At 31.8% G+C, this 23245-nt stretch overlaps 2 protein-coding genes across 4 annotated transcripts in view; both read right to left on the reverse strand.

Moving 5' to 3' along the window:
- The window catches only part of LOC120074500 (protein SHOOT GRAVITROPISM 6), a 58408-nt gene extending 42947 nt beyond the window's left edge, over positions 1-15461 (reverse strand). Inside the window, exons 1-26 of one of the 3 annotated variants that reach the window (XM_039027648.1) lie at positions 15190-15461; positions 14958-15048; positions 14815-14869; positions 14565-14696; positions 13135-13206; positions 12458-12548; positions 12256-12351; positions 11206-11284; positions 11048-11111; positions 10166-10269; positions 9766-9871; positions 8432-8518; positions 7494-7571; positions 6970-7037; positions 6791-6890; positions 6503-6676; positions 6294-6383; positions 6095-6160; positions 5844-5939; positions 5691-5765; positions 5209-5268; positions 3616-3705; positions 2212-2333; positions 1874-2003; positions 1712-1791; positions 1046-1181 (exon numbers count right to left, since the gene is read on the reverse strand). In XM_039027648.1, coding sequence (XP_038883576.1) covers positions 1046-1181; positions 1712-1791; positions 1874-2003; positions 2212-2333; positions 3616-3705; positions 5209-5268; positions 5691-5765; positions 5844-5939; positions 6095-6160; positions 6294-6383; positions 6503-6676; positions 6791-6890; positions 6970-7037; positions 7494-7571; positions 8432-8518; positions 9766-9871; positions 10166-10269; positions 11048-11111; positions 11206-11284; positions 12256-12351; positions 12458-12548; positions 13135-13206; positions 14565-14696; positions 14815-14869; positions 14958-15048; positions 15190-15229 — 2382 coding nt within the window. In that variant the 5' untranslated portion in view covers positions 15230-15461. Of the gene's footprint in view, positions 1-1045; positions 1182-1711; positions 1792-1873; positions 2004-2211; positions 2334-3615; positions 3706-5208; positions 5269-5690; positions 5766-5843; positions 5940-6094; positions 6161-6293; positions 6384-6502; positions 6677-6790; positions 6891-6969; positions 7038-7493; positions 7572-8431; positions 8519-9765; positions 9872-10165; positions 10270-11047; positions 11112-11205; positions 11285-12255; positions 12352-12457; positions 12549-13134; positions 13207-14564; positions 14697-14814; positions 14870-14957; positions 15049-15189 lie in introns of those variants that run through there. The other 2 variants (XM_039027647.1, XM_039027649.1) reach the window with 2 other exon arrangements.
- A 6478-nt stretch (positions 15462-21939) lies between these two features.
- LOC120074031 (probable histone H2B.3) lies at positions 21940-22529 on the reverse strand. Its single transcript, XM_039027005.1, has one exon. The coding sequence runs from the start codon at positions 22473-22475 to the stop codon at positions 22059-22061; it is 417 nt and encodes a 138-aa protein (XP_038882933.1). The 5' UTR covers positions 22476-22529; the 3' UTR covers positions 21940-22058.
- Positions 22530-23245: the final 716 nt, after the last annotated feature.

Below are 23245 nucleotides of genomic sequence, written 5' to 3' on the forward strand. Positions count from 1 at the left end.
AATGCAGGCGCACACGTACGCCCATTGCAATGCGCGCTCCTAGAAGACGCGGACGCCTGTCAGTGCACACGGCCCAGCGACCCAACGCACACCCTTATTCTGTGTTTTTCTTTTTGATTAATAATACATCTTTTTACCTTTGTTTCTTATTTAAATTTTTTTAAAATAAGAAACAAAGGTAAAAGGATGTATTATTAATAAAAAAGAAAAACACATTATAAGGGCCAGGGGCCCCTCTCCCAAACAAAATCTAACGAAGCGCACATCTCAATCTAGGAGGATATGAGCAGGGGTATTTTTTTTTTTCTTTTTTAAAGGAAACAAGTCTCTTTATTAATATAATTAAATGAGACTAATGCTCAAAGTATAAGAGATATATACAAAGAGCATAAAGCATAATACCCAAGGATCAGGAGGCGCACCCGGACATCTCAACTAGGTTGTTAAGCACCCTCATCTTATCCAAAAAATTAATCTGAATGCTAAAAAACAGTCGTTACAATGAACCAATAAAGACACAAAAAGACAGCTTTCAACCAAAACTTCTACAACAGAAAACAAAAAGAAGAACAAACAGCCAAAAGCAAGAGCACACTATAATTATGAGATGTTCAAATCTCTTTTTTTATTTTTTATTCTTTTTTTTTTTCACCCCCGTTTTAGGTCTTTGTATACATGGTAAATCCAATAATACATTCCGGGAGTCATGCTGTACGAAAATCAACACCCATTTCAGATGAGAATGAATCTTTATAAGCTTAGACAGTTGATTATACATTTATTTCTTACTTTTTGCTGCTAACCATCGTATAAAATATTCAAACACATACTAGATTTTTTTGTCTCATACCCCATTGTTCAGTTCTAAAGACATTTTACGTTTTATCGGATTAGAACAGAATTGCATCAAATAAATGGACAGCAGAAGAGAAATGTGTTTTCCCTCAGATTTTACTCTGGGAAGTCAATTGGCATATTATAAAGCAAATGCTGAATTTAGTAATAAACCGATAATAGTACAAAAGAAAGGGAAAAGATTTCTCACAACAAGAGCATCTATCCTGGCCTCGATAACGGTTGATGGAGCATATTTAGCAGCATATCCATACATAAGAGCCAAAGCAGCATGTATGTCGTCAGACTCCTCTTTTTTAAAACCATCAGAGAAAAATGATAGGAATCTGAATTTAAGTAGAAGAAAGGACATCTCTTGTCAGACTCTTAAGTAGTCAGATATATGTTTCAGAAGAAGGAAAGTTCCACACATTCAATTTACTCCTTGAATGGGTGAATGAGTTGCACACTAAAAGTGAGAAGACAAAAGGAGTAAGACAATCACAGAGTAAGAATTAGCTTTACAGGAAGAGGGAAGGAGGAAAAGACATTTGTATTATATTCAATATAAAGTATAAACAATAGCTTCTCTTGCATATGAACAAGCATGTGCAGCCTATACTTAGAATATTAGTCACCACATTCTCATCCATGAAAATAAAATCAGGTTTCAAAGTCAAGCATGTGTGTAACATGCATTTAACTGGTGAGATATGGTAGCTACACAACCATCCAGACTTAACCTTTACCTTCTTAAATATGGAAAACATTTTGAAAATATCAAGCAGTCTATCAGAGAGGAATACTCGGGGGGAAAAGACGACTTATTGATAATAATCCTCAACAATCAAATAGGAAAGCACAACCAAGTACGAACCTCTGGAGAAAACTATGCCCCATATTGTCCAGAATGTCTTTCAGCTTTTCCAATACAGTATCCAAGTGGGATGATGCAACCTGCACAAGCCAATAACAAAGATTATTATATGAACTAGTTAATTGAAATTGAAGAATTCGATAAAGAGCCAACAAGAAATACCAATCCCATTGCTTTTGCCAAGCCAAGCCTATTTGTGGGAACAGCAATATTAGCCTGTTTATACATTAAATCTATCTTATCATGTACGTAGGCCCTATCATTGATCTTCTGAAGAAGTATGCCCAAACACCTACAAGAAAAGTATGAATTAAATAAATATAGATGATTGACGGATAGCATGATATTGGCAAAAGCTAGCATGATGGTGGCAAAAGCTGCCAGAGATTGTAAAGGAAATTACACAGAATGCATGGCATTTAAGAAAATTTTACAGTGGAAAAAAGCACCATCCAAAAAGTCATATAGAATATGCCATCCAAATAACCAAATTCCATCACCTGTGAAGTAGTGCAGAATGTTCATCATCAGAGACATAAAGTTCATATTGATTGCTGAAAGCATTTCCAAGAGATATAACCCAATTTGTGTCCTGAATCACGTCCAAAGATTCTGCAAGAAACTGTGACTCAAAAACAGATGTAAATTGTAAGGATCACGAAGAAGGACCTTTACTTTCACTCTGCATTTATCCCAGCACTAAAAGTCATTTTTACTCATACAGGTGATTAATCTAGTTCCTTTCTTTTTCCCCAAAACAGAGATACTCTTATTCATGTATGACAAGATTACACTGAGAAAGAAAATGAATGAGAGATAAGGAAACTCAACAAATATCTTAGTTATAGAAATATTGGGACTTTTCCTTCATTTCATTAGCTCCTATGTACATATGTGATATATATGGCTCAAATATAATAAGTATTTCCCCATTCTTCTCTTACTCTGGCAGACGAAATACTATTAAAGCACCTTTTTTAACGTTAAAGAGTTCATATCTTTTGAACTCTTGAATTGCCAACACCACCTCCTTTGTCAAGGGATTAGAAGAGCTAAAAGTTCTTTGACAAGGAACAAACAGAAGGATCAATTTTCCAAGCTTTCCAGTCTTCTTCATCCTTAAAGGCCATGAAATCCATCATGGTCCTATTGATCATCCAAGTTAAACAGGGATATTTTATCCATCTATATTCATGCCATAAAACTTCTCTCAAGATACCATGTTTCTAATTGGGCAAGATCTAATGGAAGAGCGACCTCAGGATACCATTTCCACCTTGGAGATAATTTGGCTTCATAGATTAGAAGCTAAACACGATTTCATGCTGAAATCCTTACTCAAAAGATGAAGCTATAGTGCAGGTTATGTGTGAAGTAATATGGATACAATCATCAATTCTTAATTAAGTTGCAATATTACATTTTTGGATCAAATTGCAGGGTGACAAGTTGTCATTTATATTACATCAAGTCCAATTTTTTAAGAGAAAATATAACTGCTATTTAATTTATGAGAATGTGGGTTAGGATTCTAGCATGAGGGGAAACAGTAGAATGAAAATTATTCTATAATAGTGTATATATCTTATTTCTAGAAACCAATTAGTAACTTGTCTTTTATTATAATTTTACATTCTATCAACTTGAGGCTTATGCACATCTATATCTATATATGACTAATGTTTTTCTCTTTTTGACTTTTTATTGGACCACATTAATTAGAAAATTGAGCAATCTACTTGGATTAGTGAAGAAAAATGGCAAACGATCTAAAACTTCTAATTTTGTATCACTATTTCAAAAACCTAGATTAGAACACCGTGAAAATTAAAATTAGAACGGTGCATATCCGAGAAAAAAATATAATAAGTTGAAACGCCCATGTTTCTAAGAGGAACACTTACGTTAATTACCATGTCATCCCATGTCTCTTGATATAAAGGGTTCTGCTTCAGATCTTCTGAATCACTAATATATGCCTTCATTTTAGGTATCTAGAACTTCCCAAAGCAAAAATCAATCAGATTCAATAGCATAATCATTCTTACAGCATAGTAAGAACAATAAAAAAGACAGTCATAGTACGATAGATAATTCATGGTCCCCACAAAAGACATGCTATATTTTATATGTCAACAACTGGTCAACGTTGAAGTTTTTCAATACATTAAGAAGTTTTCATGATTTATAAACTCAACCATCAATCTGCTCCAATTTATAACTTAGTATCCCAATTTCTATTTGACAAATACTATCAACACCGTTTCAGTTTTTTCCTCTTGACAGAATGCAGATACATGAGAATGATGAAAACAACCTAGACTCAATTTACCCATCTCACCAAAAACCATCCTAAGACACAGAACACAGAAAATGTGAGGGATCAAACCTCTATTTGAATCCATTTCATAGTTTTATATCCAATCTCACATGATATTGTTTATTTAAACCTTTTTTATGAGTGTTTGAGCTAGCTTGTCCACACCTCAACTATCCAATCTCACATGATAATGTTAATTTGATATTTTTTAATATCCATGAATATTTGAGCCAGCTTGTATACACCTCAACTCTTCTTATGAGACAATCATGTGTCCTTACTAAATGAGTGAGTACATGGGTGGGTGATAAACATATCGTTGTTATTTTTTCCTTTTGAGCTAATCTAAAGATACTATCTAATAATAGGATTTTCTTTCAAGATTTTTAGTTAGGATCTTAGAATTTCTGGATTCTTCTAAGTTCTAAAAAGAACCTACACGTTGCACATTGCTAAAACATTGCTACGACTTTCCACAAATCCATATTTCGAATCACAACTATAAAACATGAGAAGGAAATTATAAACACATTGCCCCAAACACAGTTTGAAGGTAAAGGGGTATCAAAATCAAATTAACGAATGCATAAAATAAATATGGAGACTATCCTAATTGCAGTAACTTAGGCCCATTCAGTAACCTTTTGGGTTTTTTTTAGTGTTTGAAAATTGTACTTTTTTTTCACCATTTCTTCATCATGGTTTTCATCTTTTCTAAGTAGACATTTGAAATTTTAGCCAAATTCTAAAAATAAAAACAAGTTTTTAAAAACTACTTATTTTAAGTTTTCAAAATTTAACTTAGATTTTGAAAGCACTCCTCAAAAGTAGACAACAAAATAAAGAAACCAATAGGTGGAATTAGTGTTTATAAGCTTAATTTTTAACAACCAAAAATCAAATAGTTATCCAATGGGAACTTGGAAATCCAAAGTTGAATTGGTATAGTACCATTCTTAAAAATTATAAATAAGCTCAAAACAAATTTTAAATACCCAAGCCATTGACAAGAAAGAAACTAGTTATAGTACACCCAAAAAAGAAGGATCGGAAAAAAAAAAAGATGCAAGAATGAAACAAATATACATACATACATACACACATATATATGCGTGTGTGTGAATGTTGAGGATTGCAATGAAAATTATCACCATCGCATGTTTTGATAAAGTAGTACCTCATCTTGCCAAAACAAATTGATATTTTTAGGGAAGAGAGGTGCCAGATAACACAAGACCTGTAAATAAATAAATAAACTTTACCAGTTTATAACACATCAAAAGAGTAAATGAAATCATGATTGGAAAACTATGTAAGAATATTGAAACACAATCAATCACCAGAATAGACCAGCATCAAGATTTGATTAGTTTATAATAATGCATTTCATTAACTCAAGTAAGATTTGATTACGGTCATATTGATCAGTTTAAATTTAAGCAAATCATTTCATTTATAACGCATTCACTCAAGTAAGAAATAACTAACATTTCATTCACAAACTCAATAAAATCACATAAAGTTTCATCCTTCTTGGAATTTTTCTCAAAATACCATCCAGTATATTCATAAATCCTATACCTCGATAATTTTTGTTGACACCAACAATTTTTTGGCAGAAGTTAAAATGGTCGTGTATACAAAATTATGATTACTTACAGTCAAAATTTGTGTTGCTAACTGCTCTCTTGCTAGAGGATCATGCAAAAGAACCACTAAGCGAGCAAAAAGTTCCTAAAACATGGTAACCACCCAAGTCAATAGTCTCATAATATGGATAGATTAAACTCCAGAGGGAAACCTGGCAGTTACCTCAGGATTTGGAATATCAGCACGGGTTTTACATTCACTTAACATACTATCTCCATAAGATCCATGCCTGCATAATTCTGAAATGCATCTGCAGACCTGCAGCGGTGGCATTAATAGAATGCCCCGGACAAGCACTCTATTTTATCTGCAATCACACATATCCTATTTCTACAATCGAGAAGAACATAGAACCATGCAAAGCCAAAATCCCCACATAAGATCAATGAAAGAAAGGTGTCGACAAGACCTACCGTTGCAGCTGCACCAGTATACCTCCTTGGAATGATCATTTTCAATAAAAAGGGCCATAGAATATGCTGCAGTGAGTTAGCCATAATATTTAATTAAACTCAGAAGGGAAACGAGAAACAGGTGAAATACAGAAGGCAGAAAGAGTGAAATTCCATCTGTGAATGTATGAATGTAGGTAAAAAATATCCAGCACAATACCTCCATTTCAGGAATTGTAATGGTCAGTAGAAGAAGACCTTTTTCACTAATTTCTCTCAGCTGTACAGGAGAAACTGTCCCCATCTTCACCTAAAAGAATGATAAGTAAAATAAAAGAAATAATAACTACACATAGTAACATTTTGGAGTCAAAATTTATAAATTACATAAAATACAGAATGGTGGTATTTATACAGTAGTATGTGAACCTCCATTCTCTTGTACTGGAAAGGAATATAAGCACCATTCAACCCAGCTAACTCCTTTGAGTTTCCAAGATCATTTCTATCAATTTTGATGGCACAGTGGCGCACAAGATACTCAACAAACATCTCTCCAGATGAACCAACCAGGTAGCAATGTGACGCCATTACCACAATCAACTACAAAGTAATAAGACATTTTCAGTACCAAACAAAATAGAGCATTTCCCAAGTTCTTAATAAGATCAATATATGTGCGTATATATGTCTGTGTGTTTGTGTGTAACATCATACCTCTGAAAGTGCCTTTCTAACGCCTAGATTTTGTTCATCTAGTAAGGACTTAACAGCTTCAGTAAGTAAAGGCCTTTTACCATGCCAGGCCTCAGATAACCTAGATATCATAACAAAGTCAAATCAGGAACCAAAAGGAATGACTAAATGGTTGGTTGAATATAAGGAAGCCAAAAAACCTTGGCAAGAGGTGCTTCAGAACACAAAGAGCGCCAAAAGTTAAAGGCTCTTCTTTTAACCTGCATTTCTGAGTATGAAAAAAGAGAAATAAAAGGAATTATTAAAACTCCAGAAGTTTCAAAAGTGTAGCAGTAGCACATAACATACATACTCTCAAGCTAATATAGAAATAATTGTTATGCAACATGTACATTTGCATTAACGAAAAAGGATATTATATTTATTTAGATTAGATTTATTCAATTTTTATCTTTAAGTTATCCATCCTTTTATTCCTTTATTTCATAATCTAGATCTTTCTAATAGGAAATTCCCAAGATTGCAGTTAGGTTTTCTTTCCAAAAATTTTAACTTCATTATATTTACTTGTAATTAATTTCTGGTTTATTAAGTTCTTTCAAAAAAATAAAATAATTCAATAATTATTAAAATTATATATAATATATATATATATCTAAGTGGTGTAAGAATCTGAAAACGAAGTCCTGCCAAAATTCCACAAAACAATGTAAATATCACTCACATTTAAGAGAAACATAAATAAATCCTCCGGATATATCAGGCCAACAGTTAAAAAGCAACGCTGTACTTCATTATATGTCTGCACACAGAGAAAACAAGATTATAATCCAAATAACAGAACTTAGTGACAAGAAGGAAATGAATTCAAAATACTATGGATGGAAAACAGAAAGCGAAAGAAATGTCTTCGCAGAAAACCTCAATACCTCATATCCTACAATTTAGTATGAGAGGGAAAAAAATTATTTTGACAAGAAACAGAATTATATTCAAAAACCATCCCAAAGAAACGACCTGGAGGCTGGTGTAGAGGGAACATCCACCCAAAGAACTACAAAAATTCTTGAAGTACACCAGACCGATAACTGAAAAATTACTAAAATAAGTGGCAGAAAACAGGAAAACCTCACAAACATCCCCCCGAACAGTGTAATATGTAATTTCCTACAGTTATCAAGAAAGAAATACTAAACAAATAACCGTGTCCAGCTAGTAGAAAGAAGTCAGACAGTCTAAGCTCTTCCTACAACAATTTTCAATTACAATATTCCCCAGTCAATAGAAAGTGAAATCTTATAATTTAAATTACAATATTCCAAGAACAGGAAAACATGAGAAAAGGTGAGAGAGAGGGAGAGAGAAAATAATGGACTATGTTCCCGAACAGTCACTTCAGTTTTACAGTTGCTCTGTCTGCAAACATAGTCCATTATTCGCCCTCTTTCTCTTCAATTTTTCTTTTTATCGTTGGATCTGGTTTTCTTGATGTTCATTATTAATTAATCTGGCTGTTTTTCTCCTTGTTGAGCTAGTTGTTTTTTTTTTCGTTTTATTTCTTCTCACACCCTTGAGAGTTTGTATCCTGAACCTTTGTTTGTGTTCATTTCTCAATGAAAATTTATTTATGGTCAAGAAAACGTGCATAGTTGCTGGTCATACCTTTAATCCTGTTGAGAGATCAGACTCTTTGCTTTCATTATTAACGCACACCACTGGGAGAAGTGTTGACAGAATAACAGTGACATCCTACAATTGATCATGAGAGTAATTTGCAATAGAATTAGACACACCATGCAGATTGAGAATATACATACTCAGATATTAAATCACACTTATTTTTAACCTCGCTTCTAGAAAGTTGCATAAATCACACTTAATTGTTCGAAATGCATGAAAGTCATGTTTGTTAAATTTATACCCATAAAAAGTTACTTTTTTGCAATGAAGAATTGTACAAGTATTATATTTCATAAAATTATAATGTGTATTTATGTTCACATAATTATATATAATGAAACAATAATGAGAACAAACAACCATGTGATGAGGGCGAAAATAGGAGGCAAGCCAACTCCAACTTCATCAAAGCCGACAAGAAAACCAGCAACCCATAAAACCAAAACCATATTGGGAGACCAACTGAACTAGCGCATTCTAACCAGCGATTTCATTGAATTATAGGTAGCCAAAAAACCAGAAGAGTCCAAAAGAACTTGGAGAGGGAAGAATCCATCCACCAACTTTGACAGCTTGGTAACAAGGCCGCTCTCATGATCTCACCAAGTTATTACCATTTAGTGTGTATTTACAATTATGAAACAATAATAGTTATTTCTATTTGTATACAAACATATTAGCATATATTTGGTATTTATTTTGACATATAGTGTTTGTTAAATTTCTAAACCAAACACAATCCATTAAAACGACAAATATTTTGCAATGACAAACAATACCTTCACCACCACCATTATGATATATTGCAAATTAATCTATATAAGTTGGTATAATCAGATTTGAAACTTTCAATTAGAGCAATTATCCTTCAAAGCAAAATTATGAAATTGTTTCAATTGAACCAGAACCACACTATTATAACTAAAATATAAGAGTCATTATAATTAAACCCTAAACCACATTTAAACTAAGGGATTGTTGCTCCATGGTACCCAAATGTTGTAAAGTCAGGCGAGTTTTCCCGTGAGATTAGTCAAGGTGAGCTTACATCATCAATGTAAAGTTCTTTCTTGATATGAAAAAAGAAACTATTATCCCAACATATTGTAAATACACACTAGTGAAAGATCCCCAATTGTAGAGTTTACAGAAGGGAAAAAGCTGGAAACTAAGTAACGTGTGAGAATGCATAAAATACATTGAATGACCTTTGTCCTGGAGAACAGAATGATCGTTAATTGCGAAATTCAATTGAAAGCGCACCTCAAGTGTTAAAATGTACAAAATGAATGTGGAAAGGAGACAACATGCATTACCTCAAAGTCAAGGAGAGGAGGACCACTTTCTGAATGTAAAGAAGTGTTTAGGACATTATGCAGACTGCAAGTAGTTACAAATGCAACATCCTGGCCTTTCTTATATCTGATTAGCAAGGTAAAAAGAGATCAAACAATTATCAGTATAACTACTATAAGATATTTACTTCAAAGGGTTGTTGCGCAGTTCTCAAAAACAGTTTCCTATTTTTGTTTTCAAATCAGTTTTTGGGAACAATTTTAGGTGACGTGGAAAAATAAACATAAGTTATAAAAGAAATAAGAGAAAAAAATGTGGTTAACTGTATTAATTTCAAAGAAATTTGTACTCTAAAGAGAAACTATTTTCCAAAACAGTCCCAAGCAACCCTTTACTAGTTTAAACATCAATTTATCTTACAGTTCCAACATGGTAGGGATAAGTCTGGGCAAAGCAGCCTTTAGTTGTGCCCTAGTAATAAGACTGACAATTTGACCTAATGCTTCCACAGAAGAAATACGAACCTAAGCCAAAAAAAAAAAAAAAAAAGAAACACAGAAAAGAATATAACATTTAGAAGATGTAATGGTAATAAAGATAGACTTTCATATCCAAGAAAGAGAAAAGGAAAAGGTAACATAGATAGACAAAATTCAAGCAAAAAATGGGGGAATGTATATCATGCAGGTAGTCCTTTGTAGTTATTAGTTAAGCAACTTTTGCAAGACCAATGCAACTGAAAGTACCCTTACCGTCAAGGAGTGTTGTAAGGGCTTTTTGATGTTTGGGAGAAATTCCCCGAAGTCCTAGTTTCAAACTTTCCAAGTAGAAAGTTCAATAAATGAAAACCCTTACCGTCACTAGGAGGTTGGAGCTAGTGTTGGGATGTATGAAGTCTCCCATCGATTAGTGGGGTGGACCCAATACCAAGGACAACCCTTTTTGAGAGAACCAAAGTTTTTTTTATTAAAAAAAATAAAAAAGATAAAAAAAACCAGAAATAAAACTTTTCATTAAAATAAATGAAAAAAGACTAATGCTCGATTATACAAAATCCACAAGGGAGTGAAAGAAAAGTAATTAAAAGGAGGCAAAAATAATAAGCCACTTATCTACATCATAAATAATGAGCAATCCAGGGGGGAGGGTGTTTCCTATTTGTTTTGTTATTAAGCCACTTATCTACATCATTCAACAAAATATTTTTCAACTACTCCACAAGGTAAAGGCTAATTAGTGAAATAAGTATCAACACATATTTATCTTATTGCAAGCAAAAAACAAAAAATAACATTTTCTAACCTTTAAATCACTAGAAGCAGCCCAAACTCGCAATAAAAGCTCAAAAGCAGAATTCAGAAATGACCTGCAATTTGACAGGAACCCGATTTTTTTAAAAAAAATATTTAATTGAAATACAGAATGTAAAATGATACCGAGCATGATAGAGCTTGTCTCACATAACATCACCATCAATTGACGAATGTGAAGGGAAGTCCACACTATGCTGCCAAGCAGCTTGACACCAACATTTAATTGCTGCAGAAGTAGAATGTGTCACAGGGTGGCAGCAAGAAGAGAAACTGAAGATGAGCTATAAAAATCAACAATTTTTCACAAGATTGATTAATTTCACTAAAAAGAATAACGACAATAATTGATTTTGAAAAATAAAATGAATGTCAAAACTTTTAGAAATTTGATATTAACATTTCAAAATGTCAAGTGCATCCAAATTATATTACCTATTAACCTCAATCCTTTTAAATAATAGAGTTAAATTAAGCGCAAATGTATTCTTTGAATTTTGAAACAGGAAGATAGGTTTGTTACCCCCCGCACCCCACCCCACTATATTCCCTCCTCCCTCTCTCCCTCCCAATTCTCTAAGAGAAACCTCCCAAAAATCCATATTCCCATTCTATAGAGCTCCTTCCTACAAAGGCAAGCAGAAAAGAAAAAATGGTGATAGTGATAACAACAAAATGAGGCATGCTTTCACATCATGGTTTTTTCCAATGAGAAAATTTTCTATTAAGAATGAAAGATAAACATTTAGGTGCCTTGAAAAATCCATTGTCACTAGAAAAGGGTGAATTCAGCATTTAGGTGTCTTTAAAAGAGCCATTGTGACTAAAAAAAGGTACTGTTAGTGACCACATACAAGAAGTTTGGAGATTGAAACCACAAACAAAAGGTTGGGAGTTAGACCATAAATGTTGGTCATTCTAGCAAGTCCTAAATTTATTATTAAAAATATGGAGAGAAGAAGAAAAAATCCCACCCAGATGTAGATGCTATGATATGTCAAAATAAAGAATTCCTCAATTAAATTGAAAAGCAAAACAATCCAATCCATATCACCTCTAACACAAACACACCCCACCCCCCCCCCCCCCCCACACACACACAAAGAAATCCACCTATAAGATGGTAAAGATAGAATCAATATAGGGCCAACTTAGGATCAGATTTTGTTTTTTTCAATAAGGTATAGAAAGTCTCCAAACCATTTGCAAAAATAGGTCTATGAGCATCTCGAACATTTCCAAGGATGGGTAGAACTCTGGAAAGCACATCTTTTAGCCGCGGTGTGAACTGTAATGCTTTAATGAAAAGTAAAATCACAAAAATCATGTTATACAAGTGGGCAAATAGCAGTATAGCACGGAAAATCCAAAATAAATAAATAAATGTTGTTTGTTAACAAACCATCAGAAGAAGCAAAATCTGCTAGAATTTGAACCATAGCTGGTAAAGCTGAACTAGGCCCTCCCAAATGAAGATATATTTCTTCCATCATCTTCCACATCCCCATCAAAGAGATTAGTTATTACAAAATCAATAAACAATCCACAGTTGACAGAGTATGCATCCTCATACAAACACACAAACATATTTGTACAAAGATATGTTGTAGTTGTATGGTTTTTGTCTTGACCGAGCTGGAAGCTCAAAAATATAGAATTATTTGGCAGATAGTAACTTATGATAAAGAGGACATTGACAAAATAGGATCTGAATGAGTTGGTGTGATCACTTAGTCAAAAAGGATTTGGAAAATTGGTCAAGCATACTTCTTAAATATGGTCAAGCATGCAGTTACTTTTATAAATTTCTCCCCTCTTCTTCTTTCTCTCTTTCTTATTGGTTGCAGAAGTTTCCTCATGGAAGTCAGTTAAATGATTTTAAGATAATTTATCAAACTTTTCTGGTTGTAATTTTATGTTACTTTTGGCTTCAAGTTTCCTTGCGATGAACAATTTAGTCTGGTCATGTAATTAAATGTAGCTACATGATATTGAATGCAAGCATTTATGCTAAATACATGTTTTACTGATCATATTTACCCCGCAACTCATAAACAACATGAATTACAACAAACTTACTAGGTCAGGCAAATGTGAGCCTATCGAAACAAGAAGCCCTGCAGCAGCTCTTTGCCACTCAGTATTAAGTTCCTACAACATGGACAATAAAATAACAACTAACTTGACCACACAAGAACTTTACAAAATGGAAAGTAGTTTCACAACCAAAAAGCAAATAACAATTGGTGAAATCCAACCAGGTTTCACACTTTTAAAGGAAAAGTTCAGTTTGTGGTCAAAGATGAACATCAAGATCGATGGGTGGGATATTACTTATTAGACTACAAAGGCGCTTCAATATTATAAATTAGGACTAAATGGTTAAAGTATGTTTGTGTAAAACATTTTGGAAAGACTTAAATCATTGCGAAGACTACAGTGCTCAATTACAAAAAAGTAATATAACAAAGACTCATTCATGTAATACTTATTTAGCACATCCAATACAACACATAAACTGTCAAGTGACAGTTTAGTGGTCTTGATAGAAAAACTAGTCTAGTACTTCGATCTGGTTCCAGTGCTAACTCCGACATGAAAACTGCAATAAGCATGAACTTCTATGGCAGCACACCTAATAATTCTGGATTTTAGTGGGAAAAGAAATGGAAATGATAATGGTAAAGGAGGAAATGATAACTCCAGTCTCCAATAATATAATAGGCCCCAATGCCAAGTATATGGCAATTATGGACATACTATACTGACATGTTATTCTAGATTTGATCCCACATTTCATGGAGTTAACTCTAATTTCACTTTTCCCTCTGATTCTTTAGAATTCAGATATGTCAGTTATAATGCTTGCTCTAACCTTATTGTTGATACTAATCAGTATCTTGATTCCATTGCAACAAACCATCTGATAAATGATCTTTCGGATCTTGCTATCGGTTCTCATTGTTAATCTGGTATAATGAAGCAGGTTTATCCGCTCCTAATATTGGATCTTCGCACTTTTTGTCACCTAATAATTGTTCCTTTATTCTCAAAAATCTACTCCATGTTTCTCAAATAACCAAAAGTTCGGTTAGTGTCAGTCAATTGTCAAGATGTTTTCTTGTAATATCAATATAACGAACGACCTTACTTGAATAAGATCTGTTTTATAGGTCATATAACTGTGTCTGTGTCCTTGAGTTCTAATATCAACATAAGGAAGATATAACAAGGCGCTAGAAAGGAAAAAGTAAAAAGTATCATAAACCATGAGATGACGTGCCAATCTTGCAATTGCGAAATTACAGTAGTCAGCTCCTAAATGAAAATACTAGTTTCCGAATTGAAGCTTCTATTTCAGACATTAATATATTTACAAGCCAAATAAAATGTCATTTCTTCTTTTGGAAATAACTTATGGCTTGTAATTCCTAAACATGCCTCAATGTAACGACCAAAAAGATTGGAAAAAAAAGAAACCGAACCAACAACTTCAGTATGAAAAAGACCTTGGAAGAGATTATCTCAGTCGTTGAAATCTTTGCAAGCTTGGACATGAAAGCTGGATCAACATCTTCTTTATCCAAGGCTCGCACTCCGAATGACATTACTAGAAAAGCCCCAGCCATGTTTCCAAAACGCTGAAAATGACCACCAGTTTTTAAATCGCAATTTCAATAAACAAAATTGAAACAAAACTATTAACTACCATGTCATGATTTCAACGAAGCATGACAAAGAAGTAAATACTGTGATTACCCGGCGACCTCCTCGCGAAACAGCATAGCAGCAGTCGAGAACGAGAAGCGGATTCCTGATATTACAACAGAAGTTCCAATTCACAACTTACTACAAATGAAACCAGACTCAGATAGCTAAAGATGACAAGTGAGAGAGAATACAATGTAGCTATGTCCTTAAGCGAAGCCATGGACGCCTCCCTCACTACGGGCGATTCATCAGCAAGAGAAGAAACTAAAATCTGAACAGCCTCTGCAATTAGTGAACACATGCACACAAAATGATCGATAACGAATTTCCAGAACATGTCAACGATCGTTATATCCATTTAAGAAAATCAAACAAACAAAAAAAGATTGATTGTAATTAAAACATATAGAAAAGTGAATGAACCTGGTGCTGGAATTGAGTTCCCGGAGACCGACGACGCCATGGAAGGATGGAAACAAAAGCAAAGCAAGAGCCTAGAGAGGTTGGCACAGCGATCCTGCTGCTTCGTTAAATTTCCATGGCGAGTTTGCAGGGAGAAGAAGAGGCAATCAATTCTCAAGTTTCAACGACCGTGGATCTAAAATTCTTTTGACATGAATTCTTCAGATTCTTATATGCAACAGAAAATTCCATTTTTATTTCTTTCTACCATGCTATTAAGAACAAACGGTGGCACAAGGGATTTAATCTAAAGCACAGGCAGAAATTACCCTTCCGAACGTCCAAAAAATTATAATAAATAAGTAAAAATTTAAAAATAATAATACTAATAAGGTAGCATAAGGGAGATAAAAAAAACATAATATAATATTTATAATTATCTCGATGAATAAAACAGCTTATTACCATTGATGATTTCATCCTCATTTCTCAATTGTTTAAACATGATAATAATTTTAAAAGAATGGTCAGTTGTGCTAAAAAAAATTAGGGATAATATTTTCATTACACATTCAATAAATGCTTTTAAATTAGGGACATTTCCAAATATAATAAAATGAATCAAAATATTTATAAATATAGTAAGATAACAATCTATTAGTGATGTACACTATCATTTATCATGATATTGATAGATTCTGATAAATGTCTATCAATGTTTACCCATAGATTATGATATTTGGCTATATTTATAAATATTTATAACAATTTTGTTATTTAAATTAATTACACTTTTAAATTATATTGATTTAGAATCAAATCATCAATTTTAAATTATTTAGCCAAAAAAATTGGAATGGATGTAATAAAATGTTTAGATGTTTAATTAAAGAAAAGTAAGAAAATCATTAATGTAGATTTTTTATCTTCATTTATTAATTAAAAATTAATATAGGACCCATTTTTTTAGTTCATGCAATATGATGTTTTAATTAATGGAGTTTGCTTAAATTGTCTATAATTTTTTTTAGTTAAATAATATGTGGGTGTAAGAACAATAGATTCAAATATTCTATATTGTCAAAATGAGCATAATTTAATTCACATAGTGCTTGTTTTCTACCTACGTATTTAATTCAATACCTTTATAAATATATATATATATATTAATCGAGGTTGTAACGCTAAGCTTAGGTTAGTACAAAATTTGATTCTTTACTAAGTTATTTGATAGCTGAATTTTTTTTTAAAAAAAATAACAACTATCAATTTTGAATCTACATGATTTATAAAAATATCATATTATATTTGAATGAACCTAAAATAAACGAGTTAGTCACTAGATGTAAGATTTTCTTTATATTATATACATAAATTAAAATATAAAGATTAGTTAGAATATAGAAATATGTTCAAACATATGCTCGTTCCCTACGTAAAGGACAAAAGAATAAAAGGCTTACATTGACCTTCAAAACAAAAGCGGCAAGTCTTTTGTCCATTGCATCATTTGTAAATTACAATTTTAATTACACCATGTTTTGGTAATCTAAAAAATAGTCACAATCTATCCGGGTCACTAATTACACCATTAAGAAAATGTTCTGGCTTAGAACTCTTCTACTGTAATAGTTTTAACTGAATAATTGTCGTTCAAATAATTTTGGTCGGAAAAAAAAAACTAAAAACAAACCGCTGAAAATAAGGAAAAAAGATGAATTATTCCATTTAAATTTGTTTAAAACTTGATATTGTTAAAATTAGTGAGTACATTGAGACTATAACGTTGTTTCATGTTAAAAATAGTACATGAAGTAGTGGAAATTGAATACATAATAAGGATCCGTTTTAATTGACATGTTTTTTAAAGTCCCATTTGATAATTATATGGGGTTTTTTTAAAAAAATTATGCGTATTTTATCCACAATTCTTACAATAATTTGCATCTTTAAGTGCAATAGTTGAATTCTTAGTCAAATTCTAAAAAGAAAAACAACTTTTTGAAAGCTACTTTTTTTAGTTTTCAAATTTTGGCTGAGTTTTTTAATCCTTTGATGAAAAGTAGATAACAAATGAAGAAATTTAGAGTGAAAGTAGTATGCATAAGCTTAATTTTCAAAAACAAAATGGTTATCAAACGAGACCTAAAAAATCGTTTTGATTTAAACGGTTTAAAATACACTTTAAAAATGTTTCAAAAACTATTCTGAGTGGTTGTCGTCAAACACTTAACTTTTTTCTAAAATGACTTATTTTCAAAATTTCAAAAACTTAAAAAGTTAAATCAAACAAACCCTAAATATTACAACATCTAAATAAGTCCAGAGTCTAATTCAACAAAATGGAATATATATTGAAAATTGATATGATGCTATTGATTTAAGGGTGCAAATAGAACCTTTTCCAAAATAATTTAATTATTAAACTTTTTTTTTTTTTTTTTGAATCTGTTTCTACTTTTAGGGAATTATAAAACATATGTCTACTACAAAATTGATAAGATTTTTAAAAAGATTGGTTAAAATCTGTGAGTTTTGGTAAATTTATTGAATAACTAATTTGTGTATTAATCAAACTTGAATTTGTAAAAAACTTGATATTATGAAATTAACGAGTTTAGAAAATTCTTTCACTATTCACTGCTTTTTATTGAATCAAATAAATGAATAGCACATGAATAGATACTAGAAATTACAAAATTTAAGAAGCCTCACAAAAGTAAGGTCTTACTTGATGAAATTATAAGGTGAAAATTTAAAATTGATGATCACTAGTATTTAATCTATTAAACTATACTCGAATTAGTTAACCTTCACATTCTCAAAATCCACGAGTACATGGACTTTGAAACTCAAAAAAAAAAAAAAAAAAAAAAAAAAAACATTTTTAAAACTCATATAGACAATTATTTGATAGTGAGTGTCATTTTGATTTTGGTAATTATTGGATGAATGAATACAAGCAAGAAAGTGTAAAATAATAAAGTGAGACATTTGAGTTGATCTCATTGTCCGTATAGAAATCTTGAGGCAAGAAAACATGTCATGCCTACACAAACCTCACGAATCTCACTTATTTGTAACCAACAAAAACTAGCTTTCGAGATTAGGTGAAAAAGCTTCTCAAAGATTTAACTCTTATAAATAGCTCTATTCAAAAAAATTAAAAACTATACTCATAAATATTTTCCTTCTAGGTTTGAATTTCCAACATGTAAAATAGATTAAAACACTATAGTTTTAAAGAGTAGTTAATAAGTCTTAAATTTGAATCTCTAATTTCAATGTCTATAATGTAAGTTTTATGTCAGTTAGTTATCCTCATTTTAGTTTGTGTACGTATAATTGACTTGAACATTAAAAAAGTATTTAATTTCTCTTTGTTTTATCAAGAATCTATACGATAAAAATCAAACAAACTTAATGAATACAACATAATTTACAAAAAAAATAAAATAAAATAAAATAGTACAACCATATGCATTAAGGGTGATCATTGAAATCGCTAAAATCGAACCGAACCGAATTAGATTCAGTTTGATATATATTAAAACCGAACCGCTTTTTAATAAATATATTAAAAAATAATATGATATGATATATATAAAAGTTTTTTTTCATTTTCCTTAGCCCTTAGGGTTTTAAAACTCCTCTCATATCTCATCTTACATCTCACTCTCCGTCTTAGATTCTTCACTGTCGTCTCGTGAAGACAAAATGTGAAACTTGAAATTGGGACCCTCACGTAAAACATTTTTATCTTGAAAACAAATCGTGAAACTGAATCGAACATACTGTTTGATTCGAGTATCATAATAAACACTTTCTGAAATTTGTGGTTCGATTCAATTTGGAGTCAAATCGAATTGAATCGAATCGAATCGAATCGTGAACACCCCTAATATACATGATGAGAGATTCAAATTTTGACTTTATTCAAATTACATGTTTTATGAACGGTTGAGTTATGTTCGCAACAACATAATTTAAAAGGTGATGACATAATATATACTTTCTAAGGTAAAAAGATAAGATTCCATGCATCAGACTTGTAATATGATAAATATTATACATCTTGCAGATAGCTGGAGTGAAATGGAGACTTACTTTACTCTGCCAACCAAATGGTGTTATTCACTCCCTTGCAAATTAAAACTACGCCCTGTCACCTCTTCATTGCCCATTTGGACCAAAAAGGTTCCGACATGAGCTCCCATGTCCGAGTTGTGTTTCACTGTTTTCCTTTATTTTGTTCCTTTTTTGGTTATTATCTGAAAATATAATTAAAGAATTAACATTATATTTTTAAATATCTCATACATTCCTAACTGCAACGGCCAGCTATTCAACCCCTTGAATTATTATTGGACCATGGGTCCACAAGATATATCCGCTAAAATCGTTCTTCCCAGTTTCAAAAAAAGGTTACACCCAATTCGACACTTCCTTTTGTTAACATAGTAAAATTAAAATTAAAAAATCAATTAAAAATTGTCACATGAGATATATTTATTGGGTGTAACTTGGGTTAGGCTATAGGGGTATTCAAAAAATTCAATAACCCGAAAAAATCGATCAATCCAACCCAATCTGTGCGATTTGGGTTGGGTTATCAACTCATCTAGATTGGGTTAGGTTCAAATAAATGAAAATTTTATGGATTGGGTTGGTTCATGGGTTCACCTAATATAACCCAAACCAATTCGAACCAACCCGAATTTATTATTAACTTTAAAAAATATATATTTTTGTTACTTATAACACAATTATTTATACATATATTGATTTAATTTTATTTAATTCCCATATTTTTTTAATAATTTATTCTTCAATAACTCTTAAAAGTAGTTTCTTTGTACTTTAGAAAAAAAAACTTTTTACTATATAAATTGAAATTGAATAGTTAATCTTAATTCAATATATGAAAATAATTAAATTAGATTTTTACATATTTACGATTTGCTTCTTTTTAGAACAAAATTTTAGATAAATGACCCGATTAATCGAATCAACCCAACCCAACCCAAATATTTCATGGTTGGGTTGGGTTAGGTCATTTTTTAATAAGGGTTATTTGGGTTGAAGAAATTTACTACCCGAACAATTGGGTTGTGTCTAAAAAGTCTTTCAACCCAACCTAACTCAACCCATGAATATCCCTACTAGGCTACACACAAGGTTTTTTTTAAAAAAAAAAAAATGACATTGTTTACTTTGCTTTTGCTATGTGAGCTACCTTCACAACTATGAAACATTTAGATAATTATTGTAGTCATGAGGGTGACATGATTATATCTCAAATATTGAGTATATAAGGGTTTTCTACTACTAAGATGAGTATACCTCAACCTCAAGGTGAGAGGTTTGATCCCTCACCTCACATTATTTAAATAAAAATAAAATCCCTATTTGGGTTGGGCGTTGAACAATTCTATTGACCTTAATGCTAGTTCAACTGCTTTTTGTTCGCCAATGATATATTTAGTCCACTAGGTCCAAGAGGTAGCACTATCAACATCTTGTGCCTCATCTTCTTGAATATTTTCCTTGAAATTTTATTGTGTCGTTTTTTAGTCCATTACATTTTGTGTCTTGAAATCATATTATTGTGTTTACAATATTTGCATTGAAATTATATTATACTGTCTCTATTTAGCATAATTTAACTAATTAAGGCATGTTGGGTTGATTCTCTCAATGTAGAGGACTAGAAAGAGTTGTTCATGATTCTCTTTTGTCTCCTCTGCATGTTGACTTCAAACTCATTTTTATGTATCATCCTATTAAGGTCCTTGAGGCTCAAGTTATTAAGGAAGAGATTCATCTTTGGTCCTCACGGTCAATTCTTCATACTAATATACTCGTGGTCAAATCGGATGCTTCAAATGTGGTGAAAATTTTGAAGTGTGAGATTGTTGACTTGTCAAAGATCAATTTTGTCATTAATGATATTATGTTTTTGATCCAATACTTCGAGTGTTAGTTTCTCTTTTTGTAATAATGTTGGGAACTCGATTGTGCATAGGTTAGCTCAAGTTGCAATTGAGATAGAAAGTATTATTGAGTTAAACAAGTCTTCTTCTATGAAAGCCAATGATATGTGTTTGTTTAAAACATTTTTAGGATGGATATCTTCGGAGTTCATCCTCGATACTTTGTTCATTTTGGTAAGTTCTATCTTTATTGAAAAAAAAAAAAAAAAAAAGAAAAGAAAAAGAAAAAAAGATTAAGATATGTTTTTTAATACAATATGCACTAGTGATTAAAAAAAAGTCAATGATCTAAATATCTCACCATCTATTCAACTTCAAAAACTAGTTTTAAAACGCTCAAGAATTGAAATCTCCCCACTCAAAAATGTGTGAGAGTTTGGCTTTGAATTTTTTTTTCTTGTAAAGAAAATGACTTCAATTTTCTTCCATTCATAAATTTTGATTAAAATCAAACTTCTCTTTGTTTTTAAATTGAACTGAAAAATCAAATACTTATAAAAAAGAAATTTAATAAACAAGAATAAATTGTAAAAATAGAAAAATAAAAACAAAATCGCATTAAATGCTACTCAAATAAATTGGCATAAAACGTACCAAACTTGATCAAGAAGTTAAAAACCAAATCCTCTCCCTAAGTTTTATACTCTTAAAGCAAATTCTTCCAAAGTGTTCAATTCAATTTGAATAAGAAAGAAAGTGGAAAAGATGATAAGTTTCGAACAAATCTAGACTTTCCAATCGCGAATCTTCAATGTTACAAAGACATTGCATCAAACTATAAAATTCACAATCTGAGAATTTCCGTTTCATACTATGAGAGAAAGAAAAAATTGCAGTTTATATCATCAAACACAATCAAAACTAATTTCTAAACCCTAAAAGATACGATCAAGATTTCTAAGAACTGGTGAATTTGGTAACCGCTTTCGTCCCCTCTGATACAGCATGCTTCGCAAGTTCACCAGGAAGCACAAGTCGCACGGCCGTTTGGATTTCCCTCGATGTGATCGTCGGCTTCTTGTTATACCTAGCCAATCGTGATGATTCCTGAGCTAGCTTCTCGAATATATCGTTAATAAAACTGTTCATAATCCCCATGGCCTTGCTCGAGATTCCGATATCGGGATGAACCTGCTTCAAGACCTTGAAGATGTAAATCTTGTAGGTCTCAACGCTCTTCTTCATCTTCTTCTTCTTCTTTTCCGACGAAGCATCTTTCGGAAGTTTTTTCTCCGCTCGAGGTTTCTTCTCGCCGGCGGGAGCCTTCTCCGCTGGTTTCTTCTCGGCGAGCTTCTTCTCAGCCTTTGGAGCCATTTCAATTAGACAAGCCTTCGGGATTGAGATTTGAAATTGAGACGAGGGAATTCGTATGAGAAAGATGGGGATGGGATAATTAGGGTTCTGTTTATATAGGAGTGCTGGGAGCAACGTGATTGGTCCATCTCTTATGACGCGAATTATTAGGTTTAAACCGTCCGATTGAGAAAAAATAAGTTGAACGGGTGAGATGGTGTCCGAAAATAAAATGCTTTTCGCGGGTCATGGTGCGTCTTTTAATTTTAACTATTTTAAATATTATGGCGCGCAGCATCTCAAAATAATTTTAATTAAGTCACGGTTACTTTAAAAATTGAAATTTTAAAAGTTAAATAAGCATCAACATTGTTTTAGATTTTTAAAAATATACTATTCCGATAACTAAGACCCCTTTTATGTTTTTTGGTATTTAAAAGTTAAATTCATAACCTAATTCCCTGTATTCTTATTTTCAAAATTCAAATTAAGTTTCGAGACTGAAAATCGTTATTATTTAATTTCGTTTTTGAAATTTAACTAAAATTTAAATATTTTATTTAGAGAAAAAAAATGTATGAGGAATAAATAATGAATTCAATGGGCCTAAATTATCTCTCCTCTCCTGCTGACAATTTTTTAATTACTTTTATTGTGATTATACATGATATACAAATTTTTGTTGTTTGATGATTTAGATAATTTGATATATTTGAGATATGTGGTCAAACATTTGAATATATGGATATTAGATGATTTGATGGGTTAATTATTTTTCTCATCTAAAAGTT

Source organism: Benincasa hispida, chromosome 3 (genome assembly GCF_009727055.1).
Source record: "Benincasa hispida cultivar B227 chromosome 3, ASM972705v1, whole genome shotgun sequence".
Taxonomy (NCBI): domain Eukaryota; kingdom Viridiplantae; phylum Streptophyta; class Magnoliopsida; order Cucurbitales; family Cucurbitaceae; genus Benincasa; species Benincasa hispida.